Consider the following 22,982-nt stretch of genomic DNA (forward strand, 5'->3'; position numbering starts at 1 on the left):
GATCATGCCCTGTGTTCATGTTGCCCCTTCTAATGTTCTATAAAACTCCCATGTGCACTAAATCCCTTGGGAACAGTGTCCCTTTGCTGTGAAGCACTGTATTTAACCAATCCATGGTTGTTTTCTCTTAAATGATTTTTTTTTTCCACATTAAAAAAAATTTGTATGTTCTTTCATTTTTTAAGTAGGCTCAATACCTATTGTGGGGCTTGAACTCACGATCCCAAGATCAAGAGTCACATGCTCTACCAACTGAGCCAGCCAGGCACCTCCATAGTTGTTTTCTCTTAAGTAAAGAACATCAGACTTGTTACTAAATTGTTTTAGTTTCGTCATTTGACATGCTCAACAAAAGTTAGTGGATATTAATTATTGTTATCATTTTTATTTATTAAAGGAGAGTTTAATCAAGGGAAGGAAAATAATTGAGAGTGTGCAGTATAGCAATATATATATCGCAAGAAAAAGCACCAAATCCAGCAGGAGTCAGAAGGTCTAAGTTAATCGCAGATCCTCCAAAGACCGTGTAATCTTGGTCATTTCACTCAGTGTCTCAGTGTCGGTGTTTTATGAAACATACCCAGACATGGAAATTTTTTTAAATAGAAAGATTTAAATGGTCTAAGATGTCATAAAGGGTCAACCTACCTGGGCCTCACTTTCTTTACCTATACAGTCACCAGGTTAAATTTGATGGTCTTCGAGGATTCTACAAACAAAAACATCCCGATTCTGGATTTTCAGCTTAAATCAGAAATTCAAAAGTGAGGCAGTATGGCTAAATAGCACAGAACTGCTTCTGAAGTCAGGGACTTAGATTAAAACCCCAGTTCTATCAATTTGTCCTGGACAAATTGTTTCTCTGGCTTTTGGTTTTCTTATCAATAAAGTGAAAAAGATATCAGGCCAACAGAATTATTGCGATTGTAAGCATAAAAGATATTCAACCTCACTAGTAAAAAAATAGAAAAGCAGAATAAAGCAATGAGATGTCTATCAATTAGCAAGATGAGAAAAGAATAGCAGAGCGCGTGGCTGGCTCAGTTGGTAGAGCATGTGACTCTTGATCTTTGGGTCATGAGTTCAAGCCCCGTGTTGCGTATAGAGCTTACTTAAAACACACACACACACACACACAAAGAACACTAGCTTGTGTAGGTAAAGAGGCAAGGAAACACAGCATTATACTCAACTCTGGGGTATAAATTTTTTTATTGAAAATTTTTTTTAATTTGAGAGAGGAGAGAGAGAGCAGGAGAGAGGGACAGAGGGAGAAAAAGGGAGAGAATTTTCAGCTCTATACTCATTGCAGAGCCTGACTTGGGACTTGATCCCTTGACCTGGGATCACGATCCAAGCTGAAATCAAGAGTCAGACACTCAACCGACTGAGCCACCCAGGCGCCCTGGGCTATAAATTAATAACATTTCTCTGGAGGAAACATCTGCAATGTATATTAAAAGCTTTGAAACTACTCAAGGCCTTCCCTATATGAGGTACTTTAGTCAAATCTTAGAGACAGGAAGCAGAATGGTGGTTGCCAAGGCTCGTGGGAGGAGAGAACGGGGAATGGGGCATTATTGTTTAATAGATAGAGTTTATGGTTTGTTTTTCTTGTTCTGTTTGTTTGTTTGTTTTTAGTAATCCCTACACCCAATATGGGGCCAGAACTCACAACCCTGGAGATCAAGAGTTGCATTCTCTTCTGACCGAGCCAGCCAGGCCCCGCCCCCAACCCCCAACCATCCAGAATTTCTGTTTTGTAAGAGGAAAGAAGTTCTGGAAAGGTGGTGATGGTAGCCCAGTGTGAATTTGTTTGATATCATTGAACTGTACATTTAAGAATTATTAACACGAGGGACACCTGGGTGGCTCAGCTAGTTAAGCATCCAACTCTTGGTTTTGGTCAAGGTCATGCTCTCACGGTTCATGAGTCCGAGCCCCCAGTCCGGCTCTTCGCTGACAGTGCAGAGCCTGCTTGGGATTCTCACTCTCCCTCTCTCTCTCTGCCCCTCCCTGCTTGCTCTCTCTCTTTCTCTCTCAAAATAAATACATACACATTGAAAAAACAGAATTTAAAAAAAAAGAATGGTTAAGACGATAAACTGTGTTATGTGCATTTTACCACAGTCAAAAAAAATACTTATGTCCTTTGATCAGCTATTCCAACTGTAGAATATCATTCTAAGCCACTAGAATATAAGCTAGGGGCATCTGGGTGGCCCTGTCAGTTAAGCGTCTGACTTTGGCTCAGGTCATGATCTCGCGGTTCGTGAGTTTGAGCCCCGTGTCGGGTTATGTGCTGACAGCTCAGAGCCTGGAGCCCCCTTCGGATTCTGTGTCTCCCTCTCTCTCTCTGCTCCTCCCTCACTCGCACTCCCTCTTTCTCTCAAAAATAAATAAACATTAAAATAATAATAATAATAATAATAATAATAATAAAATTGTAAAAAACAACCAGTTCAAAGGACTAAGGGTATGGAAGCACCAAAACAAAGTCCTATAGGAAAAGAATTGGATATAGTGACATTAGGAACTAAGGAGAACTTCAAATATAGAATGGAGCTTCTCCAACCCTAACACACTAATCCCACTCATACCCTCCTACTAATATATATATATAAGCCCCTTTTCCTGTAATAAAAAGACACTGAAACTTTTTTTTTTTTTTTACATTTATTTACTTTTGAGAGACAGAGAGAGACAGGGCACAAGTGGGGGAGGGGCAGAGACAGAAGACAGAGACTCCAAAGCCGGCTCCAGGCTCTGAGCTGTGAGCACAAACCCTGACACGGGGCTCGAACTCACAAACCATGAGATCATGACCTGAGCTGAAGTCGGATGCCTAACCGACTGAGCCACCCAGGCACCCCAACACTGAAACATTTTTTAAATGTTTATTTATTTTTTATTTTTGAGAAGGTCAGGAGGGGCAGAGAGAACGAGAGAGAGGGAGAGAGAATCCCAAGTAGGCTTTGCACTGTCAGTGCAGAGCCCTACTCGGCTCTTGATCTCAACACCCTGGGATTATGACCTGAGCTGAAATCAAGAGTCAGATGCTTAACCAACTGAGCCACCCAGATGCCCCTCAACTTCTTTTTGATAAAGCTACCAAGAGTTATCCCCTCCCTTAGTATTGTTCTCTGCATTCGTTATGATTCTTTTTATATTTTTAATATTTTTTAGTAAGGTTATTTATTTATTTTGAGATAGAGTGAGTGCACACAAGGAAGCTGGGGAGAGGCAGGCTCCAAGCTGTCAGCATGGAGCCTAACTCAGAGCTCGAACTCACCAACTGTGAGATCATGACCTAAGGTGAAATTAAGGCTTGGACACTTAACCAACTGAGCCACCCAGGTGCCCCATGTTTCTTTTTAGTTTAAAGTTTTTATTTTTTTAGGGGGCGCCTGGGTGGCTTAGTTAGTTAAGCGTCTGACTTCAGCTCAGGTCCTGATCTCACAGTTTGTGAGTTCGAGCCCCGCATCAGGCTCTGTGCTGACAGCTCAGGGCCTGGAGCCTGCTTCGGATTCTGTGCGTCCCTCTCTCTCTCTGTCCCTCCCCTGCTCATGCTCTGTCTCTCTCTGACTCTCAAAAAGTAAAGAAATGTTAAAAAATTTTTTTTCAAAGAGAAGAAATTAGGCCTATTTAACCTTCAATGAAATTGCTACCTTAAATCCATAAATTTACATACTCAGAAGATTTTTGAAATTAGAATGGCCTACCTCAAAGTATTAGGCATGGGTAAAAATTAGAATTTTGGAATTGGAATGAAAAATTGGAATTAAAATAAACATAAACATATAGCAATAGTCAATTATACATTTTAGACAGGATAAATATAATTATAAAATAAAATAAACATTTAACTCAGAGTTGAATAACTTTATAAATTAAAACTAGGTGAAAGTTTATATAATATTTCATTATAAAACTTTATATTTGGGGCACCTGGGTGGCTCAGTTGGTTAAGCATCTGACTTCGGCTCAGGTCATGATCTTGCGGTTCATGCATTCCAGCCCTGCGACAGGCTCTGTGCTGACAGCTGAGAGCCGGGAGTTTGCTTCAGATTCTGTATCTCATTCTGTCTCTGTCCCTCCCTGCCTGCATTCTGTCTCTCATTCTCAAAAATGAATGAACATTAAAAAAAAAAAAATTAAAAATGAAATATTTTAAAAACCTTTTTATCTAATATTAAGAAATTGCTTGAATGGCAATTTAAAATTTAGATAAATGTTTGTGAACAACTTCTCTTCTGGGTAACAGCTAGTGAATCTCTTTGGTTTCTACAAAGCCAAGGAAAATAAAATATTAATGCTACGTCTAAATGGTCTATCTTATCTAAAGCAGAACCCTGAATGTCTGGGCACAGAGCAAGGAAAACAAAAAATAGACCTCCTTCCCTCCAAGGGTATATATATACATTTGTAGTTGATAAGGATTGATGGGGTCATTTTTATTGCCTTGGATAACAATGTTTTGTAAGCCTTGCATTCTTAGATAACAAATTCTTAAAAGTGTTCTTGCTTAAGAGAGTCAGAAGACAATAGAAAAGATATTGCTTTTGACCTTTACCTTTAGGATTAACCTCTTTAACCTCTACTGAGATTCAGGAGCTCTAAGTTTATTCCTGCCTTTTCAATAATAGTGGCAGAATTTTCAAATTTTAAGGGAGAGGAAAAAAGAACAAAAATCAAAACAACCTTGAAAACAAATGTACTCATTCTGTGAATACTTGTGACTTACTATGTATGAGTGTGAAATATACATGTCCATTGATTTAACAATGAATGAACGAATGATTAAACAGATATTATGATGTCTTAATTTTGTTCCAGGCCCTGCCCTAGATGAGTGTTCTTCAAGCTTTGTTTTGAGTCATTAATGAATAGTGAAATGAAAAAAAAAAAAAAAGTAAAAAACAAAAACATAGACAATATCAGAGTGTATTACACACTGGCTAAAAATTCTGTTAATGCTGTTAATATTTATCTGGAACTGTTACTGGGTATATTTCTTTTCTCTTATTTGGGGTGGGGGGGGCTTTCAATTTATTTTATTTTTAAAAGTTTATATTGGGTATATTTCTCCTTTCTTTATGCCACCATACTAATGACATTCTTGAACAGCTCCTTTCTTTCATGAAGTTTATACTCTGGTGAGGTGACTGAAAAGGAAACTAACAGTGATGATGTGATAGGGTGAGTACAGCATCCTGAGGCAGCAGTGTGAAAAGCACTTCACCTAGAAATGAGGCTTCCGGGCTGCTTCCTGGAAGAAGTGACATTTCAGTAAAGACTAGAGGAGCAGCTAAGAACATGTATTCTGAAGACAGACTGCTTGGATCCTACCGGGGCTCCAACATTATTTCTCGTCTGACTTTGTGCAAATTACATAACCTCTATGTCCTAGTGTTTTATTTTATTTTTATTTTATTTTATTTTATTTTATTTTATTTTATTTTTATGTCCTAGTTTTTTAATCTGAAAAACGTTCCCATAGGAACGCTGCAAGGATTAACTGACATAATAAAAGTAAGGCACTCAGCCTGACCCAGTCTTAACAAATGTTTGCCATTAGTATCACAGGATTGGGGATGGGCAGGAGTGAGAAGTGCCCATGTGCCCCCTGGTGTGAGGCCTGCTGGCACATAGGACTTATGATGAGGTTAAGAATAGAGCAGGGGGTGCCTGGGTGACTCAGTTAAGTGTCTGACTCTTGGTTTCAGCTCTGGTCATGATCTTGCAGTTCACGAGTTTGAGCCCTGCATCAGTCTCAGCTAAGAGCCAGGAGCCTGCTTCTGATTCTGTGTCTGTCTCTCTCTACCCCTTCCCCACTCGCGCTCTGTCTGTCTCTCTCAAAAATAAATAAACATTATTATATATAATTTTTTTTAATCTCTGTTTTTGTTTGTTGTTTTATTTTTTTAAAAATTTTAGGTTTATTTACTTTGAGAGAGAGAGAGCACAAGTGGGGGAGGAACAGAGAGAGAGAGAGAGAGAGAGAATCCCAAGCAGGCTCCACACTATCAGTGCAGAGCCCAATGAGGGGCTCCAGCTCACAAACTGTGAGATCATGACCTGATCCGAAATCAAGTTCAACGTTTAACCAACTGAGCCACCCAGGTGCCCTAGTGCATATATGTTTTTTAAAGCCTTCCTCGCCGGACATTGTTTTAGATGCACCTTCTTCTGGACTAACAGACCTCCATTGTAGGGCACGGGCTGGATTTCCCCATCACCTTTCTGCAAAATATACCCTCAATGAGAAAAGCAATGGAGGGACGCCTGAGTGGGTCAGTTGGTTAGGCAACCAACTCTTGGTTTCGGCTGTCACAGTTCATGCAGAGCCTGCTTGGGATTCTCTCTCTCCCCTCTCTCTGCCCCTAACCCACTTATGCTGTATCTCTCTCAAAAGAAATAAACTGGAAAAAAAAAAATTAGAAAAAAGAAATGGATTGCAGAGGACTAGATAATACAAGGAGGTTAGCCAGGAGACTGTCTCAGTGATTCAGACTGCAAATAATGCTGGCAATGAGGATTGAAGAGAGAAACATGAATACATAGAATTAAGTAGAATTGGTGAATGAATATCTAGGCTGAAGAAAGTGAGGGATCATATAAAAAAATTGTTTTAATGTTTATTTATTCTTGAGGGAGAGAGAGACAGAGTGGGGGGGGGGGGGAGACACAGAGAGAGGGGGAGACACAGAATCTGAAGCAGGCTCCGGGCTCTGAGCTGTCAGCCCAGAGCCCGACGCGGGGCTCGAACTCACGAACTGCGAGATCATGACCTGAGCTGAAGTTGGACGCTTAACCGACTGAGCCACCCAGGCACCCCTCTGTCTCTCATTTCTGCCCCTTCCTCACTTGTGCTCTGTCTCTCTCTCTCAAAATAAATAAAAAAATTAAAAAAATTGATAGCAATGTTTCACATATATGCTCAGCTTTTGTGTGAGGGGTATAAAATATGTATATAATATAATAATTGTTAATTTCTTCTTTTAATTTGTAAAAATTAAAAAAAAAATTTAGAGAGCAAGAGAGTGCACAATTGAGGGAAGAGGGGCTGAGGGAGAGAGAGAAAGAATCTCAAGCAGGCTTCGTGCCCAGCAGTGGAACCGGACCCAGGGCTTGATCCCAACACCCTGGGATCATGACCTGAGTCAAAAATCAAGAGTTGAACACTTAACTGGGGTGCCTGGTGGCTCAGTCAGTTACGTGTCTGATTCTTGATTTTGGCTCAGGTCATGATCTCAAGGTTCCTGAGTTCAAGCCTCGAGTTAGGCTCTGAGATCACAGCAGAGCCTGCTTGGGATTCTCTGTCTTCCTCTCTCTCTGGCCCTCCCCTGCTCATGTTTTCTCTCTCTCTCTCTCAAAATAAATAAACATTAAAAAAAAAAAGTCGAACACCTTACTGACTGAGCCACCCACCCAGGTGCCCTCATCTCAAATTACTGATGTTAGAATTCGATAATATTTGCAGTCCCTGAGTCCTAATGCTTTTTCTTGCAGCCAATAAATAAAATGGAACAATGGCAAATTGAAGTCAGAAAAGCTTTCAAATTATATAGCTAGCTTACAAAATGAGGATAATGACATGGGAACGACAAAGCTGCAGGGAAAACACAAGGGGATCATGGACACTGTAATATGGGGAGTTGAAAAGCATAGGTGTCCAAACTTCTTGCCCTGTTGTCCTTCCCGTAGAAGGGATGGGAGCTTGGTACCAGGGCTGAGGCCCTCTGCCAGCATTTCTGAGGAGCAGGAGGCTGGTGAAAGCAAAGCACGTAAGAACTATTAGGGTGAACAGCATCCTCTGAAAGTCCCTTGTCCCTCCCAAATTAGACACCCTCTTTAACAAGTGAACAGAGGACGGACTGCCTGGAAGTTTTTCAGGGGGAGAAAAAGGAAAGACCTGGAGACTTTGTGTCTGGGTTTCTTTTCTCAAAAAAGAAAAGGGGCGCCTGGGTGGCTCAGTCGGTTGAACATCCAACTTCGGCTCAGGTCACGATCTCAGGGTCCCTGAGTTCGAGCCCCGGGATCGGGCTCTGGGCTGATGGCTCAGAGCCTGGAGCCTGCTTCCAGTTCTGTGTCTCCCTTTCTCTCTGCCTCTCCCCTGTTCATGCTCTCTCTGTCTCAAAAATAAATAAAAAACGTTAAAAAAAAAATTAAAAAAAAAAAAAAAAAAAAAGAAAACCCAAAGGGGCGCCTGGGTGGCTCAGTCGGCTAAGGGTCCGACTTCTGCTCAGGTCATGATCTCACAGGTTCGTGAGTTCCAGTCCCACATCAGGCTCTCGGCTGTCAGTGCAGAGCCCCCTTCAGATCCTTGGTCTCCCTCTCTCTCTGCCCCTCCCCCATTCCCACTCTGTCTCAAAGATAACTAAACATTTTTTAAAAATAAATAAAAATAAAAAAGAGAAGGGGCACCTGGGTGGCTGGCCAGTTAAGCGTCCAACTTCGGCTTAGGTCATGATCTCACGGTTTGTGGGTTCAGGCTCCACGTCGGGCTCTGTGCTGACAGCTGGAGCCTGCTTCGGATTCTGTGTCTCCCTCTCTCTCTGCCCCATTCCCGCTCACACTGTCTCTGTCTCTCTCTCAAAAATAAATAAACATTAAAACAAATTTTTTTAAATTAATAAATAATAAAAAAGAGAAGCCAAGGCAGAAGGTTAATGAAACAGGGGCAAAGATACAAGGCATTCCTCTGATCTCTGGGCTGGGTTTCCAAAGCTGAAATAGAAAGTTCCACTCGGACTGTGCCTCTCACCAGCATTATCTACTGCGTGTTCTGCAGAGCCTTACCAAAAAAAGAAAAGCCTTTCCTGAAATCTCACCTTTTAGCAAACCTGGGAATGCTGACAATATTTGCTACTCTCCTCTGATCGGCCTGATTTGACTAGTTAACCAGTTACCTCCCTGGTTCCAGTATCTTCATTCAAACCTCCAATGTTGGAAATTCACCGGCCAATCCTGAGCGCTTCCCATCAGAACCCCGTCCCGCACCCCGCTCTCCAGCGGGCTCTCACATTCTCAAAGTCATTCAGCGTTTTCCACTAAGCTGTCCAATAACTGCTCGCAGACGCAGGATTCGACCCCTGGGAGCATCGATTCTCCGCTGTGCAATTTCAAGAACTAAGGTGGAAAGGAAGGCAAGTGCAGGCGGTGCGGGGAGAGAAGGGGCAAAGCGAGGGGCAGTTCCGCGCACAGGCGCGGGGGCCACAGCGACCACTGGTCCCCAGGCCGTTGCTGGTCCCAGGTGCCAGGCAGCTCGTCCCCCACCCCGCTCATCCGGCCTTCAGGCCCGAATCCGGGGCAGATGGCCTGGGATGCGGTGGAAACACTTCTCGACCCAAGGCGCCATCGAGAACTGAGTGGGCGCAAAGGGGGACAACACCTGCGGGGCTGGGAGGCCGGGGTGGGGCCGGCGGGTGAGCCAGGCAGCGGAGGGAGTTCATTAATTGTGTTTGGGAGGATTTCGACAACAGCCGCCTTCCCCTCTCCTTTACCGGGCTTGGCCTCTCTTTGGAATACTTTTCACGACCCACCCTGTATTTTGGATCTCTGGTTTGTCGTCCCTACCCACCAGAATATTTGCTCCCTGAGGGCAACACGTTTATTTTGCCTGCGGCTCTGTTGCCCAGCCCGAAACCAATCTGGCACAGTTGAATGGAAAACAGTTTCAAACCGGAGAACCCACCCGGAGGGAAAAAAGGTGGGCTCCACAGATTTAAAAAAAAAAAAAAAAAAAAGTAGAGCCAAGATTCTGACACCATCCGTTCACACCCCCGGGGCAGATTAGTCTCATCCGATTTTAAAGACTTTCCTCCTCCTCCGGCCTCCAGCAGATTAAGCCATTGGGCTGTCTAACATTCCCCTTTGCAGAAATGAGTCCAGGGACTGGAGGGTTCTGGGCTGTTAAGAGATTAATTTATGCAGGCGGTCCGTGTGGGGAGGCGGCTGGGACGCTGCTGTGGCGCAGGGTGGCAGCAGGTGCCTGGCGCCTGAAGGAGGGACCAGCGCTCTGCCCGGCCTGCCTGACTCCTGGACTCCGGCGCGACGTCCACTGCGGCGCGTGGCCGAGGGGCAGCGGGCGTCCGGTGCCTGGAGTCAGGCCCGGCAGATCGTTCTGGCCCCAAGTTAGACATCGATATGCTGGTTTCACTTTCGAGGCTAGAAAATGCAAGAGGCGTTTGTGTGATTAAGGTTCCTCCAGAAGTGAAACATACAGATTCCTCTGTGACTGAGAGTGGAACTTGCTTGCACGAGACGCTCGCATGCCATCGCCGACTACATGGTGAAAATGTAAAATACCCGAGACGTAAAAGTGGACCTCCTGTTAAGATAGAAAGGAAGGACGATGATGACTGGCTCTGTGTGGACTTTGGCAGCATGGTGATTCACTGGATGCCTCCAGAAAGCAGAAACCTGTGAATTAGAGAAATCAGGGACCCTACCTTCTTATGATGACCGCTTAGCTCAGATAGCCCTTGCGTCGTTACCTGAAGACTTCATTCTTGGGATGAAAGATGACACTTCATCCCTGACTCCAGTGGAGTTCAAATGTGAATAAAATTATATGGACTGCTTTAGGAAAAACAAAACCAAAAACACGTCGTGAACTTATGCATATTAAAACGTGTCAAGAGTTTATTTGAGCAAAATCAATTCGAATAGGCCAGCATCCAATCTAGCAGATAGAAAGAAGCTCCAAGGGGCTGTGCAACATGAAAGATTTTTAAGGCAGAAAGGAGCGGGAACTAAGCCATTATACATGGGCAAAAAGCAGGCTGGTTATGGCAAGGTTACGTCACTTTAAGGGATGGCAAGGGTCAATCAGATTATCTAACTAGTGCTGATCAGGTGATCCCTGAATGACTGGCTTAAGATTCAATTTCTAGGAAAGCCAAACTGTAATGAATTCTTGGTTTGGTGATGTGGGGCTTAGCAAAGGGATTCCACTTGGGGACTGTTACCTTGTTTTTAAGAATGCAATGTCGACATAGTTTAACAATGCAGCTCCCCCTTATAGACTTTCCCTTCGCTTTCCTGTCTTGCCCCCGGAGGCCACACTCCTGCCTCTTCTGGTTTGAGGAACTTTGCTTAATTACATTTCTCCTTCGAAGCACCTGGGTGGCTCAGTTGGTTAAGCCTCCCACTTCTGCTGATAACACCAAGCCTGCTTCGGATCCTCTGTCCCCCTCACTCCCTGCCTCTCCCCAGCTTGCACGTTCTCTCTCTCAAAAATAAATAAACAATAAAAAAATTATATTGCCTCTTCAAAGGCTGGAAATTAATACAAAGAATCTGAAATTTCCTCTTATCAAGAAAGGGGAAAACAAAAGGGGGTTACTTGGCCTGTCTTCCTGTTAATTTTCTCCCCTGGTCTTTCGTGCATACTCTAGTTCAGGGTAAACTTCTGTGGTCAGTCCGTGGAGCTCTAGCCACAGCCTGAAGTTTCCTCCTAGATCTCTGAGTCTGCAAAGAAAGGTGACATTTAAGGCTTCCAAATGGCTTTAAGAGGATCTGAAAAGAAATTCAGATTAGAGCCAGACTTCCAATAAACGGTAGGTGGAACTGACTTGGAAAGTCAATGCTTACCTCCTTTGAGCCTATCAAATAAGCCTATCTGGCAGCCATTTAAAAATAAATGAACCATTGACGGAGAGAATCAGGTGGGTGGTATTGAAATTGAATTAGAACAGATATGCTTCCAATTTCAATTCTCTCACAAAAACTACAGCTTCTACAATTTTACTGGAAAATCTAAAGAGCCTGTCTTTTCTAGTGGTATCTCTTCAGGATTGCCTAAAAACCTCCCTGCTGTGCAAGCTAGACCTGAGTGTTGGAGGACAGAAGGAAAAATAACGGCAGTCTTCCCCAACACATAGAAAAAGTTTGAGCTCCTTGGACTGTTTCCTTAAAGGTTTTCCTGTCAACCACTCTGTCCACCTCCTGGGTCCGTCCTCCTTTGTCTTCTACTGAGGGTAGCAGAGAACAACATGAAGAAACAAGTACAAAGCACTAAGGTACCAGAAGAGGAAATCATGTGCAGCTTGGATGTAAGTTCTCGAGTTCTGATGCACAAAATAGTGATTATAGCATTATAATCTTCAAAATACAAAGTATATAATCTTTGTATTATAAACTTCAAAAGTTGCTAAGAGACTAGATCTTTTTTTAAATGTTTATTTATTTTTGAGAGAGAGAGGGGGTGGGGAGGAGCCGAGAGAGAGAGAGAGAGAGAGAGAGAGAGAAGGAAACACTCCAGGCTCCCAGCTACCACACAGAGCCCAACACGGGGCTCGAACTCACGACTGCGAGATCATGACCTGAGCCAGTTAGATGCTTAAGCGACGGAGTCACCCAGGCACCCCGTTTGTCTCCTCATTTCAAAACAGCAAGCTTACAATGATACTTCTTTATTTTTATTTTTGTTTTTTGGTGTTAGGCATTAGTATCGAATTCCGACACACATTTAGTCCTTTCTTCTCCCGTACCTCACACTCACATATTTCCAATCTCCTCATTCTTCTGATTCGGTTATTTTCTGTCTTAGTTAGATCAACATTCCTGTTAAAAGGTACAACATGCATTTGAAGTGTTATTTGAGAATATTCAATTCTGCAATAGAGGGAGAGAAGAAATAGGATGGAGATACTTTTAAATGTTAAGCCCGGCTGTAAATTAGTACTTAGGAGATAACTCATAGTTAAGTGTCGATACTCACTAAATAAGTAGCACATGAGGTATTTGTAGAGTTCATTGGGTGTTTAAAAAGACAGTAAGTTATTATTTTTGTAATATATTTTTGATTTTTAATGTTTATTTTTTAAATTTTTTTTTAATGTTTATTTATTTTTGGGACAGAGAGACACAGAGCATGAACTGGGGAGGGGCAGAGAGAGAGGGAGACACAGAATCGGAAGCAGGCTCCAGGCTCCAAGGCATCAGCCCAGAGCCTGACGCGGGGCTCGAACTTCTGGACTGTGAGATCGTGACCTGAGCTGAAGTCGGAGGCTTAACGACTGAGCCACCCAGGCGCCCCTGTTTATTTATTTTTGAGAGACAGGGGATTTATTTACTCTGCGAGCAGGGGAGGGGCAGAGAGAGAGAGGGTGACACAGAATCCAAAGCAGGCTCCAGGCTCTAAGCTGTCGGCACGGAGCCCAACGCGGGGCTCGAAGTCACCAACAGCGAGATCATGACCCAAACAGAAGTCGGTCGCCCAACCCACCGAGCCACCCAGGCGCCCCCAAATATACAGTAAGTTAAAATATAAATATATACAGTAAGTCAAATAGCAACCAATAAGTTTTAAAAAAACAGTTATTACTTGCAGAAAGAAAAGTAGGGAAAGAACAAGCTATGATCATATCACCTGCGGACTGGCAACTGCCTGATCCCTAAATCAGCCACCGGTTAGTGGCACCCACTTTTGTCCCCTTGCGGTCTGCCTTTAAAATGCAAATAAAATTCATGATAGCTCACCAGGCTACTCGGCAAGCTATAGCTATGGCCAGGCCTATTTCACTGGTGGAATCAGTGTACTGGTACCTAGCACCTGCTCCTTCCGCACTTTCCTCAAACCTCAACTCTCGTTCTCATGACCACCCCGTCAAAGCGGAAGGAGGAGCGGGTAGAGAGACAAACATATAAACTCGGTGTGGGGAACGAACAGCTTTCCTTGACCCCGTGAAGGTCCCTGGCTGGGTCTCAAAATTAAACTGACCAAGGCAGATTAGCAGGAGAAAAGCACACACATTTACTCATCGCAAGTTTTCCTTACAGGAGCCTCCAGGAGGAAATAAAGACCTGAACGAAGAGTTAAACCTGAGCGTTTTTATGGTAGGTTTGAGGAAGAGGAGACGGTCGTGGAAGGATATCGTAGGTTAAGGAGTATGGGGAGGAAATTTAGCAGGCGATGAAGACGTTCCCTTCCAGGTATGGGAAGAGCACCTCTCAGCTTGAAATAGTCAATATGCCAAGACGTCATATTTTATGTGTTCATTTTTTTTAAGTTTATTTATTTTATTTTATTAAAGTTTATTCATTTTTGAGAGAGAGAGACAGAGCATGAGCAGGGAAGGGGCAGAGAGAGAGGGAGACACAGAATCTGAAGGAGGCTCCAGGATCCGAGCTGTAAGCACGGGGGGGGGGGGGGGGGGGGGGGGGTGGGGGGGGGGGGGGGAGTGGGAGTTTGGGGCTTCAAACTCAGGAACCACGAGATCATGACCTGAGCCGAAGTCAGATGGTTACACCGATTGAGCCACTCAGGCACCCCTAAAGTTTATTTATTTATTTTGAGAGAGAGAGAGAGAGACAGTGCATGAGCAGGGGAGGGGCAGAAAGAGTGGGGGAGAGACAATTCCAAGCAGGCTCTGAACTGCCAGCGCAGAGCCCAATGTGGGGCTCTAACTCCCAAACTCACATAGGTGGCTTAACCAGCTGGGCCACCCAGGAGCCCCAAGATGTCATATTTTAGGGGAGCGTGTATGAACCCTATCAACTGCATATCCCATAACTTCAGAATTAAGATCCATTCATCTAGATTGTATCCTATTTCTAAAAAACAAAATTCAGGGGAGTAAATTTTAAAGATCTTATTGGCTTTGTTCAATGATTCATGAATTGGGCAGCATCCAGTATAGCAAATAGAAAAAAATTCTAAAGAGCTACACAAGAAAAGAGAGTTTATAGGCAGAAAGGAGCAGGATTAAGGAAGTTGTTCTAGGCAAGAAAGCAGAGTGGTTATTGCAAGGGTACTTTCCTTTAGGGCATGGCAGGGGTCTATTAGTTGCACAGATTACCTAACTAGTATTGATGTGGAGATTCTGATTAACTGGTTTCAAATTGCATGCTGGGAGAGCCAACATTGTAATTCAATTCAATTTCAATTTGGTGACATGGAGCTTAGCATGAGCGACTCCATTTTGGGCCTATCGTCTTGTTTTTAACGTTCTGTCTGCCCCCTTCCTTTTGCTTTGCTTTTTGCTGTGCTCGTTAAATTGACTTAAAAAACTGGCAAGATAGGAGTGTTTTGATTTTTAATTAAAAAAAAATTTTAATGAGCTTTTTAGTATGGTCTGTGAGCCTGTTTCATGACCTTAGGAATACTTACCTGGTAGTGTTCTCATATCAAGTTAATTTGCCACAAGACTAAAGAAACTATGCCAGTGGTGACATTTTTTGAGAAACTGAATGTTTGAGGATGTTCCACACTGGCTCAGTCGTTTGACTAATGCAGAATTCTAGGTTGGAAAGCATTTTCCTTCAGAATTTGGAAGGGATTTCTCCACTATCCTCTAGCCTTTGGTGTTGTTGTTGAAGAATCTGAAGCCATTATACTTCCTGATCTTAAATTTTCATTTTCTTATATCTCCTCTCCTATTTTACATCTGTTTGTGGTTCTGCTTTAATTATTGAGGGAATATCTTTGATTTCTTCTTCAAACCATGTTTTTTTTTAGTTTCTAACATCAAATTTCTCATTTCCAGGTATTCTATTTTCGCTGTTTTCCTTCTTTAAAAAGAGCATCCTGTTTATATGTTATATAGCATTATATGTTATATGATTTTTTTTTTTAATTATTTTTAAGTAATCTCTACAGCCAGTGTGGGGCTTGACCTCACGACCCTGTGATCAAGAGCTACATACTCTTCTAAGCCAGCCAGGTGCCCCTGTTATATGATTTCTTATCTCTGGAGAAATTAGGGATAGTTTCCTTGATGTATGCTTTTACAGTCTTTTTTTATTCTCCAAGTTGCTTTAGTCTGTTTGGCTTTTTACCTCATATTTCATACTATAAAGAAAAAAAAAACATGTTAAATAGAAACGTGTCATAATTTTGAAAGATTTTTTTTTTTTAATGTTTATTTATTTTTGAGAGAGAGGCAGAGAGTGAGCAAGGGAAGGGCAGAGAGGGAGACACAGAATCCAAAGCAGGCTCCAGGCTCTGAGCTGTCAGCACAGAGCCTGACATGGGACTCGAACTCGTGAGCCATGAGATCATGACCTGAGCTGAACTCAGTCGTTTAACCAACTTAGCCACCCAGGTGCCCCCTGAAAGATTTTTTTAATCTCGGGGCACCTGGGTGGCTCAGTTGGTTAAGCATCTGACTCTTGGTTTTGGCTCAGGTCATGATCTCAGGGTTTGTGAGTTCAAGCCCCATAATGGGCTCTGCACTAACAGTGAGAGTCTACTTGGGATTCTCTCTCTTCCTCTCTCACTGTCTCTCCCCTTCTCAGGCTCGTGCCTTCTCTCTCTCTCTCTCTCATAAATAAATAAGACTTTTTTTTAAAAAAATCTGATTGTTTAAAGCATATTTTGGGAGGGTGTTTCCCCAACTATCCCATCTCTCCGTATTTTTACTTTCCTTTGCTTTTATCTCAGCTTCTGTCATGTTGAAGCAAACTGAACCTCCACCATTCATATCCTGCACCTTCTTGCAGCCAAGGCTCTCTCCCCTTTGTCCTAAACCTGGATTTCTTGGGAGTCTATACCGGCCTTTTTCACTGTCTTCTTAATCTTATACCTCCTGTAATCTGGTTTTCGCCCTCACCTCTCCCAACGGAATTTTGAGAGACTGCCATGGGACCAGTATCCAGGGCAAGGGAGGAAACAGCCGAGAACAACAGGCGTGGAGAGTCAAGAATGCCATTAAGCAGAGCTTCTTAAACGTTAGCACACCTCAGAATCACTACATGGATGATGGCTGGGCTGTGGTTTTTGATTCAGTAGATGTGGGTTGGAGCTCGGTGCTTTCTAATCATATCTAACAAGTTACCAGGCGCTGTTGATGCTGGCTATCTGGAGGCTGCACTTTTCCAGAAACACTTGAATAAAGTATTGTGACCTAACATGTACTTAGGGCTGTTCGTCATCTCCTATACAAATATTTCTTGATCAGAACCTCGACTTGCTTTTTTACTAAAAATAAGCAAGATTGCTTTTGAGTATTTTCTCATGATTTGCAGCTAAAAGGGGAGTGGGGGAAGCTGCACATTGGGGGGGGGAGAGGGTGGGACAGCTGGGGACTCGTTCTCCCACCTCCACCAGAAAATCAGCAGTTAATATTGGTGCTCTTGGCCAGAGTTCAGCACAAATGGGGGGAGGCAGGAAGGGGATTTATAAATTTAGTTAATTTCAGCTGCTCACAAATGTTAAATGCGATTCAACTAATAGTCTATAAAACAAAGTAAAATTACAGGGACCCCTGGGTGGCTCAGTAGGTTGAGTGTCTGACTTTGGCTCAGGTCACGATCTGACTGTTCGTGAGTTCGAGCCCCAATTCAGGCTTGCCTTTGTCAGTGCAGAGTTCTCTTGGATCCGCTACCCCCCCCCCCCCGCCCCTCCCCTGCTGGCGTGCTCAGGCTCTCTCTCTACCTCTCTCAAAAATAAACAACAAAAAAAAGCGATCCAAGATACACATCCATAAAATACCAAGCTAGTAAAGTGTTTATAACAGACACTTTATTTCTCCTCTACTTTCCCTTACCAGCAACCCCAGGTTTAAGATGCGAGGCAAGGAAAACTTTAAGGAAACTTCCTCAGTCAGTTTAATTGGGAATTAATCAGCGGTTGGGAGGAAAACCACCCTTCACCTCTCTGCACGAGAATACCTTAAAGCCCAGTTCACAAACCAGGAGCCATCTCCTGAAGTAGTTTGGAAAAAACAAACAAACAAAAAAAGATTTTTAAGGCAACCTTAGGGAGACACAACCCGAGGTTCTTGTAAAAATTTCCAGCCTACATGACAGAGTATGATTGTTTTAATGCAGAGCAGATGAAGAATTATCCTCTTATTCCACTAATAGGATGACGCCCACTCACCTTACCCTTTAACCATTAGCATTTACATTAAAATAGGCTCGCTGATTGGCTTATCTGTAGTTTTAAGGGGAAACCAGATCGAAACTTTGAGGTTTGTTCTTTTTCTCTCGCCACGGTTTGTTGGAGCCTCGGTTTTTCTCGCCCTTTCTGGGCTATCTCGTTCTTTCCAGGCTACTTGGCAGCTAGTTGAGCCCATTGCTTTCCACTGGAATCCAAAGGTCTAGAAGGACTGAGACTTGGCTTTCAGGTCTGAGACTTGGCTTTCGATGGATTCGCCAACGAAGCTTTACCCATCCTGTGGCCCGGAACCTTCTCAGATGGCCAGTGAAGAAAATTCCCAGGGAGGCTCAGGTAAGCCAGATAGTGCCTTTTGGGAACACACAGGAATGCAGAGAAGTAAACCACTTCCCTGCGGGAGGGCCACGTTGTGTATGTAGGTCCCTCTGGTGAAGAAACGGGAAGAGCTGGAAGCTGGGGAAGGGGTGTCGAGGACTGCATTGCTTGCTTACTGGGCTCAGGAATACTTCAATCCTTTCTGCCCAGTTTCTGAGGAAAAGCAATCCAGAATACTCCTAGGCCGTGCCTGAAAATGTCTGCCTATCCGCAATACGTGTCAGGAATGGTAAAAAGGAAAGAAAGAAAAAAATACCCCAAACATTAGAAGCCTAAACTCCCAAGGTAACCTATGGGCTTTTTTAATCTCCCCAACCTTTTCTGAATTGGTTTTCCAGCTAAATTTCCCCTTTAGGAATGTTAATAAACAGGGAAATGGCTTTGCGGAGGAAATTGAAGGAGGGGGCCCATCGATAAAAGCCAGTGAATGTAATGTAAATCAGTAGGATGCATTCTGGAGGGCTTTCTTGGGAACGCTGCTCCAGGGATAGTGCTAATTAGGCCCTCTCCTTCCTGGGTTCTTCTCCTACCAGAGAAGCTCTTGGAGCTCCACCCAATCCCAGGCTTGGCCTTGGAGAACCAGACCCTTGGGATTTGAAACCTTATTACCCTAATGGTGGGGCTGGGTGGCGTAGGCTGATGGTGGTAGGTGGGCCCCAGCTGGAAGGGAAGCCTGACATTTTATATCCTGCTACCATCAGTATCCCCTGCCAGGCACCACTCTCCTCCCCGCCCCCTCACCAGTCCACCCACCCTGCGTCTTTGAGGGAAGAGCCTGAGTGGACATAGACAAGGGGTGAAATTAATGAAGACATTTGTAAGGTCTATTAGATCGGATCTTTGGTTTTCCTCAAATCTGCCATAGACCCTGACAGTTCTGCAGCTAGGGATCTTTATTTACATGTGCACAAGTCCCTAGAAGTCAGATGGAAACTGACTTTTATATTTAATGCTTTCACACAGGAAAGATTAAGGTTAACTGCCTTCTATGACATGGGAGTGCGTATGGGTTATGCATCATGGTTCGGAAAGAGGCAAGTGAGTGGCTGACTTCCCAAAACAAATGAGTTTGAGTGGAGAGAATTAACAGCACGAAAAGGCTGGGTAGGAGTGAAGAGGGGAACAGCCAGTTGACTTCTAGTTCTGCTTAAGGAGACAGACTGTTACATTTCTGGTTACTTTGTCTATTTCACTGGGCGAGTGTTTTCTCCTACCCACCCTCCCCTAGGAAAATTTAAGAGGTTTTTTTATAATTATCAAGGTGAACTGCTGAAACTTGTTTACTAATTTTGACTTGCGTTAATGCTTTGCTTCCTCTCCCCTCCCCGCTATTAAAAATTCACACACATGAAAATGGGAGAACTGCCAATACCTGATTTCTGTCCCATATTTGGAATCCTATACATAAGGTATCTTTTGACACTGGGGGGAAAAAATCTAACCTCAGAACTGCCGATAAGAGGAAGAGGGGGAAATTCTGAGAATGAATCCTTTTCCATTATAGTGGGTTCTTATTTATTTATTTATTTATTTTATTATTTTTTTTTTTTTAAATACTTTCTATAGGTGATGTCACTGGAGATCACGTCGGAAAGTGTGGGCACTGGAATCGGTCCTGGGTTTGGATTTTAGTTTCTTGGTTGACAAGCTATTTTAATTTTTTTCAACGTTTCTTATTTATTTTTGGGACAGAGAGAGACAGAGCATGAACGGGGGAGGGGCAGAGAGAGAGGGAGACACAGAATCGGAAGCAGGCTCCAGGCTCCGAGCCATCAGCCCAGAGCCTGACGCGGGGCTCGAACTCACGGACCGCGAGATCGTGACCTGGCTGAAGTCGGACGCTTAACCGACTGCGCCACCCAGGCGCCCCTATTTATTTATTTTTTAGCTTTTGTAAGTTGATTTATTTCAAGAGGCAGAGGGAGCAGGGGAGGGGCAGAGAAGGAGAGCAAGAATCCCAAGCAGGCTCCCCACTGTTAGCACAGAACCCAATGTGGGCTCAAACTCCACGGAACTTGAGATCACAACCTGAGCCGCAACCAACTCTTGGAATCAGATGCTTAACTTACTGAGCTACCCAGGTGCCCTCTATCACAGTGGATTCTTTTTCATTTTTGTTTGTTTGTTTAACATTTATTCATTTTTGAAAGGCAGAGAGACACAGAGCACGAATGGGGAGGGGCAGAGAATGAGGGAGACACAGAAACAGAAGCAGGCTCCAGGCTCCGAGCTGTCAGCACAGAGCGCACAGAGCCCGACGCGGGGCTCAAACTCACAGACCGAGAGATCATGACCTGAGCCGAAGTCGGACGCTTAACTGACTGAGCCGCCCAGGCACCCCTATCACAGTGGTTTCTTAAGCACATTTTCAAATGTATGCTCTCACCATTTGAAGTGTGTTAACCTAGCACAGTAGGTAATGTCTATGTGTGATCTTAACCCTGAAGAACCTCCCAATGTTTATTGTTAACCTGTTTTAACAGGCACACCTACTTTGAGCAAGAGACAAGTGACTTCTGGATATTGCAATTCACCCTAATGGATCTTAACTTTCTTTTGTCTTTCAGCTGCCTCTCAAACCATCTCCGAAGTATTAATAAAGAACCTTAGTCAATTGACTCTCGACCCTAGTATCAAACTTCCTTCCCCTCTACCAGAATATCCACCCCAACAGCAGGACACAGAGACGAAACCACAGGGACTTGTGGACCGAATACTCAGCAACAGGAGGAGGGGTGGAGTAAGGACTTTGTTAACTGCTCGGAAAGAAAGGATGGAAAGGCTGATGTGGTTTATTAAAAATCATCGCTACTTCAACCAGCGTTCCACGGTAGGTTCATGTGATCTGGGCCGACAGCACTGCCTAACTCTGGGCACCCAATGTCAATTAGGATGTTAAGAATGATGAGCAGCGGTCACTCATGAGTGCAGGATGTGAATAACACTTGTGTTTTTAAGATTCTTTAACTTTTAGATCACCTGGGTGGCTCAGTGGGTTAAGCATCTTGACTCTTGATTTTGGCTCGGGTCCTGAGTTCGAGCCCCACATTGGGCTCTATGCTGACCAGCCTAGAGCCTGCTTGGGATTCTGCCTCTCTCTCTGCTCCTCAGCCACTCGCTCTCTCAAAAATATTTTTTATTTTTTATTTTTTTTAATGTTTTTATTTTTGAGACCGAGCATGAACGGGGGAGGGTCAGAGACAGGGAGACACAGAATCCGAAACAGGCTCCAGGTTCTGAACTGTCAGCACAGAGCCCGACGTGGGTCTCGAACTCACGGACCGCGAGATCATGACCTGAGCCAAAGTCGGCCGCTCAACCAACTGAGCCACCCAGGTGCCCCTCAAAAATATTTTTAAAAACTAAGATTCTCCAACTTTTATCTTATGGTAGATGTACAATGTACTCTGTAGTAAGAGGGCAATAACATGAGTACAGAATCTAGGAGGACTTAACATTTAAGGCATTCAGAGAATGACCTTAGAATATATTTTTGACGCTCAGATGTTACCGTTACAAAATGATCTGCAATCTGGCATTCTTTAGGACCCATACGTTTCAATCTTGCCTCCTCTTTGCCCCACAAGTGTATTTCAAAGGCTATTCTAATAACCAGTTCTAGATTTGAGGGTTGTTACAGTTCAATTAGTGGTGCAATTAATCCATTTTATTTAAATTAATGCAATTCATCTCTTTTTTTTTTTTTTTTTTTCCAGGATGAATCCAGAGTAGAAAGATTTAGATGTAGATGTCATTATTGCCTGTATCATAGACCTCCCGAGGATACCAGCATGGAGAATAATTATGACATGGAGTCTATGTAAACATAAACCTTATTATATGGTGTTTTCCTTGCTAGTAATTTTAGAATCATTATGTAGCACCTTGGGAAGGCTGCTCTATTATAGACAAAGTATAATATTTTGATGATCTATATTAGCTCTGTCTTTTCTACCTTGATAACAATAATTTGTGAGGAATCCGGTGTTTTGCATTTGAGTGACCTCAATATACTTTAGTTCCACTTTTTGATATGACCCAAGGAAGCACTAGTGAGTTTTGAGTGTAACCTGGGTGTTTGAGAAACCTGAAGTCATGAAGATTGGTTAACCTAAAATGGGGCTCCTGGGTGGCTCAGTTGGGTTAAGCATCCGACTAGAGCTCTGTAGAGTAGGGTTCTGTGCTGGCAGCTGGGAGGCTGGAGCCTGCTTCAGATTCTGTGTGTGTGTGTGTGTGTGTGTGTATTTCTCTCTGCCCTTCCCCCACTCATGCTCTCGAATAAAAACATTAAAAAAAAAACCCTAACATCAAATTGGAAGCCACGTAACTTGTGCAGGGAGGAATACATAGAGAATATTGGGTGGTTTGGCTGGAGAGCATAATTATAATTATGGCAGGGTGCATAGGCTAGGTTTTCTGGTTTTCAAAAATTAGAGTTGTAATAAAAGTTTTTTGTGGTAGTTCAATTTTCAGTAGCAAATGTGTATGTAGAGGATCTTATTAAAATTGAGGCTTATTTGAATATGTTTCAAAGAGTCTTGTTTTTTTTTAATGTGTTTTTGCCCGCTGTGTGTTCAGTGAACGATGACATTCCTAGAATGTCCACACTTGGCATTCTAATAATGTGTGATACTGTCTTGGGAAGGAACTTTACACATTTGGGTGAGGTTAGGAAGCAAGGACACATACTTGCACATCCAACTTCTGGAAGAGATCTCAAAGAAACGGGAGGGAGCTGGAAAGGAAGTGTGGAGCATGT

At 43.4% G+C, this 22,982-nt stretch overlaps 1 protein-coding gene across 1 annotated transcript; it reads left to right on the forward strand.

Moving 5' to 3' along the window:
* Positions 1–18,081: 18,081 nt before the first annotated feature.
* DPPA3 (developmental pluripotency associated 3) lies at positions 18,082–22,745 on the forward strand. The gene is made up of 3 exons (XM_019465311.2): positions 18,082–18,181; positions 20,791–21,053; positions 21,940–22,745. Exons 1-3 carry the CDS (start codon positions 18,097–18,099, stop codon positions 22,045–22,047), a joined length of 456 nt encoding a protein of 151 aa, XP_019320856.1. The 5' UTR covers positions 18,082–18,096; the 3' UTR covers positions 22,048–22,745.
* The last annotated feature ends 237 nt before the right edge of the window (positions 22,746–22,982 follow it).

Source organism: Panthera pardus, unplaced genomic scaffold (assembly GCF_024362965.1).
Source record: "Panthera pardus isolate Hobbes unplaced genomic scaffold, ASM2436296v1 HiC_scaffold_6, whole genome shotgun sequence".
Classification (NCBI taxonomy): domain Eukaryota; kingdom Metazoa; phylum Chordata; class Mammalia; order Carnivora; family Felidae; genus Panthera; species Panthera pardus.

Coding starts and splice junctions, on each gene's coding strand:
- DPPA3 (XM_019465311.2), top strand. CDS start 18,097: ATGGATTCGCCAACGAAGCTTTACCCATCCTGTGGCCCGGAACCTTCT. Junction 18,182..20,790: donor AAATTCCCAGGGAGGCTCAG/GTAAGCCAGATA, acceptor TTTGTCTTTCAG/CTGCCTCTCAAACCATCTCC. Junction 21,054..21,939: donor ACTTCAACCAGCGTTCCACG/GTAGGTTCATGT, acceptor TTTTTTTTCCAG/GATGAATCCAGAGTAGAAAG.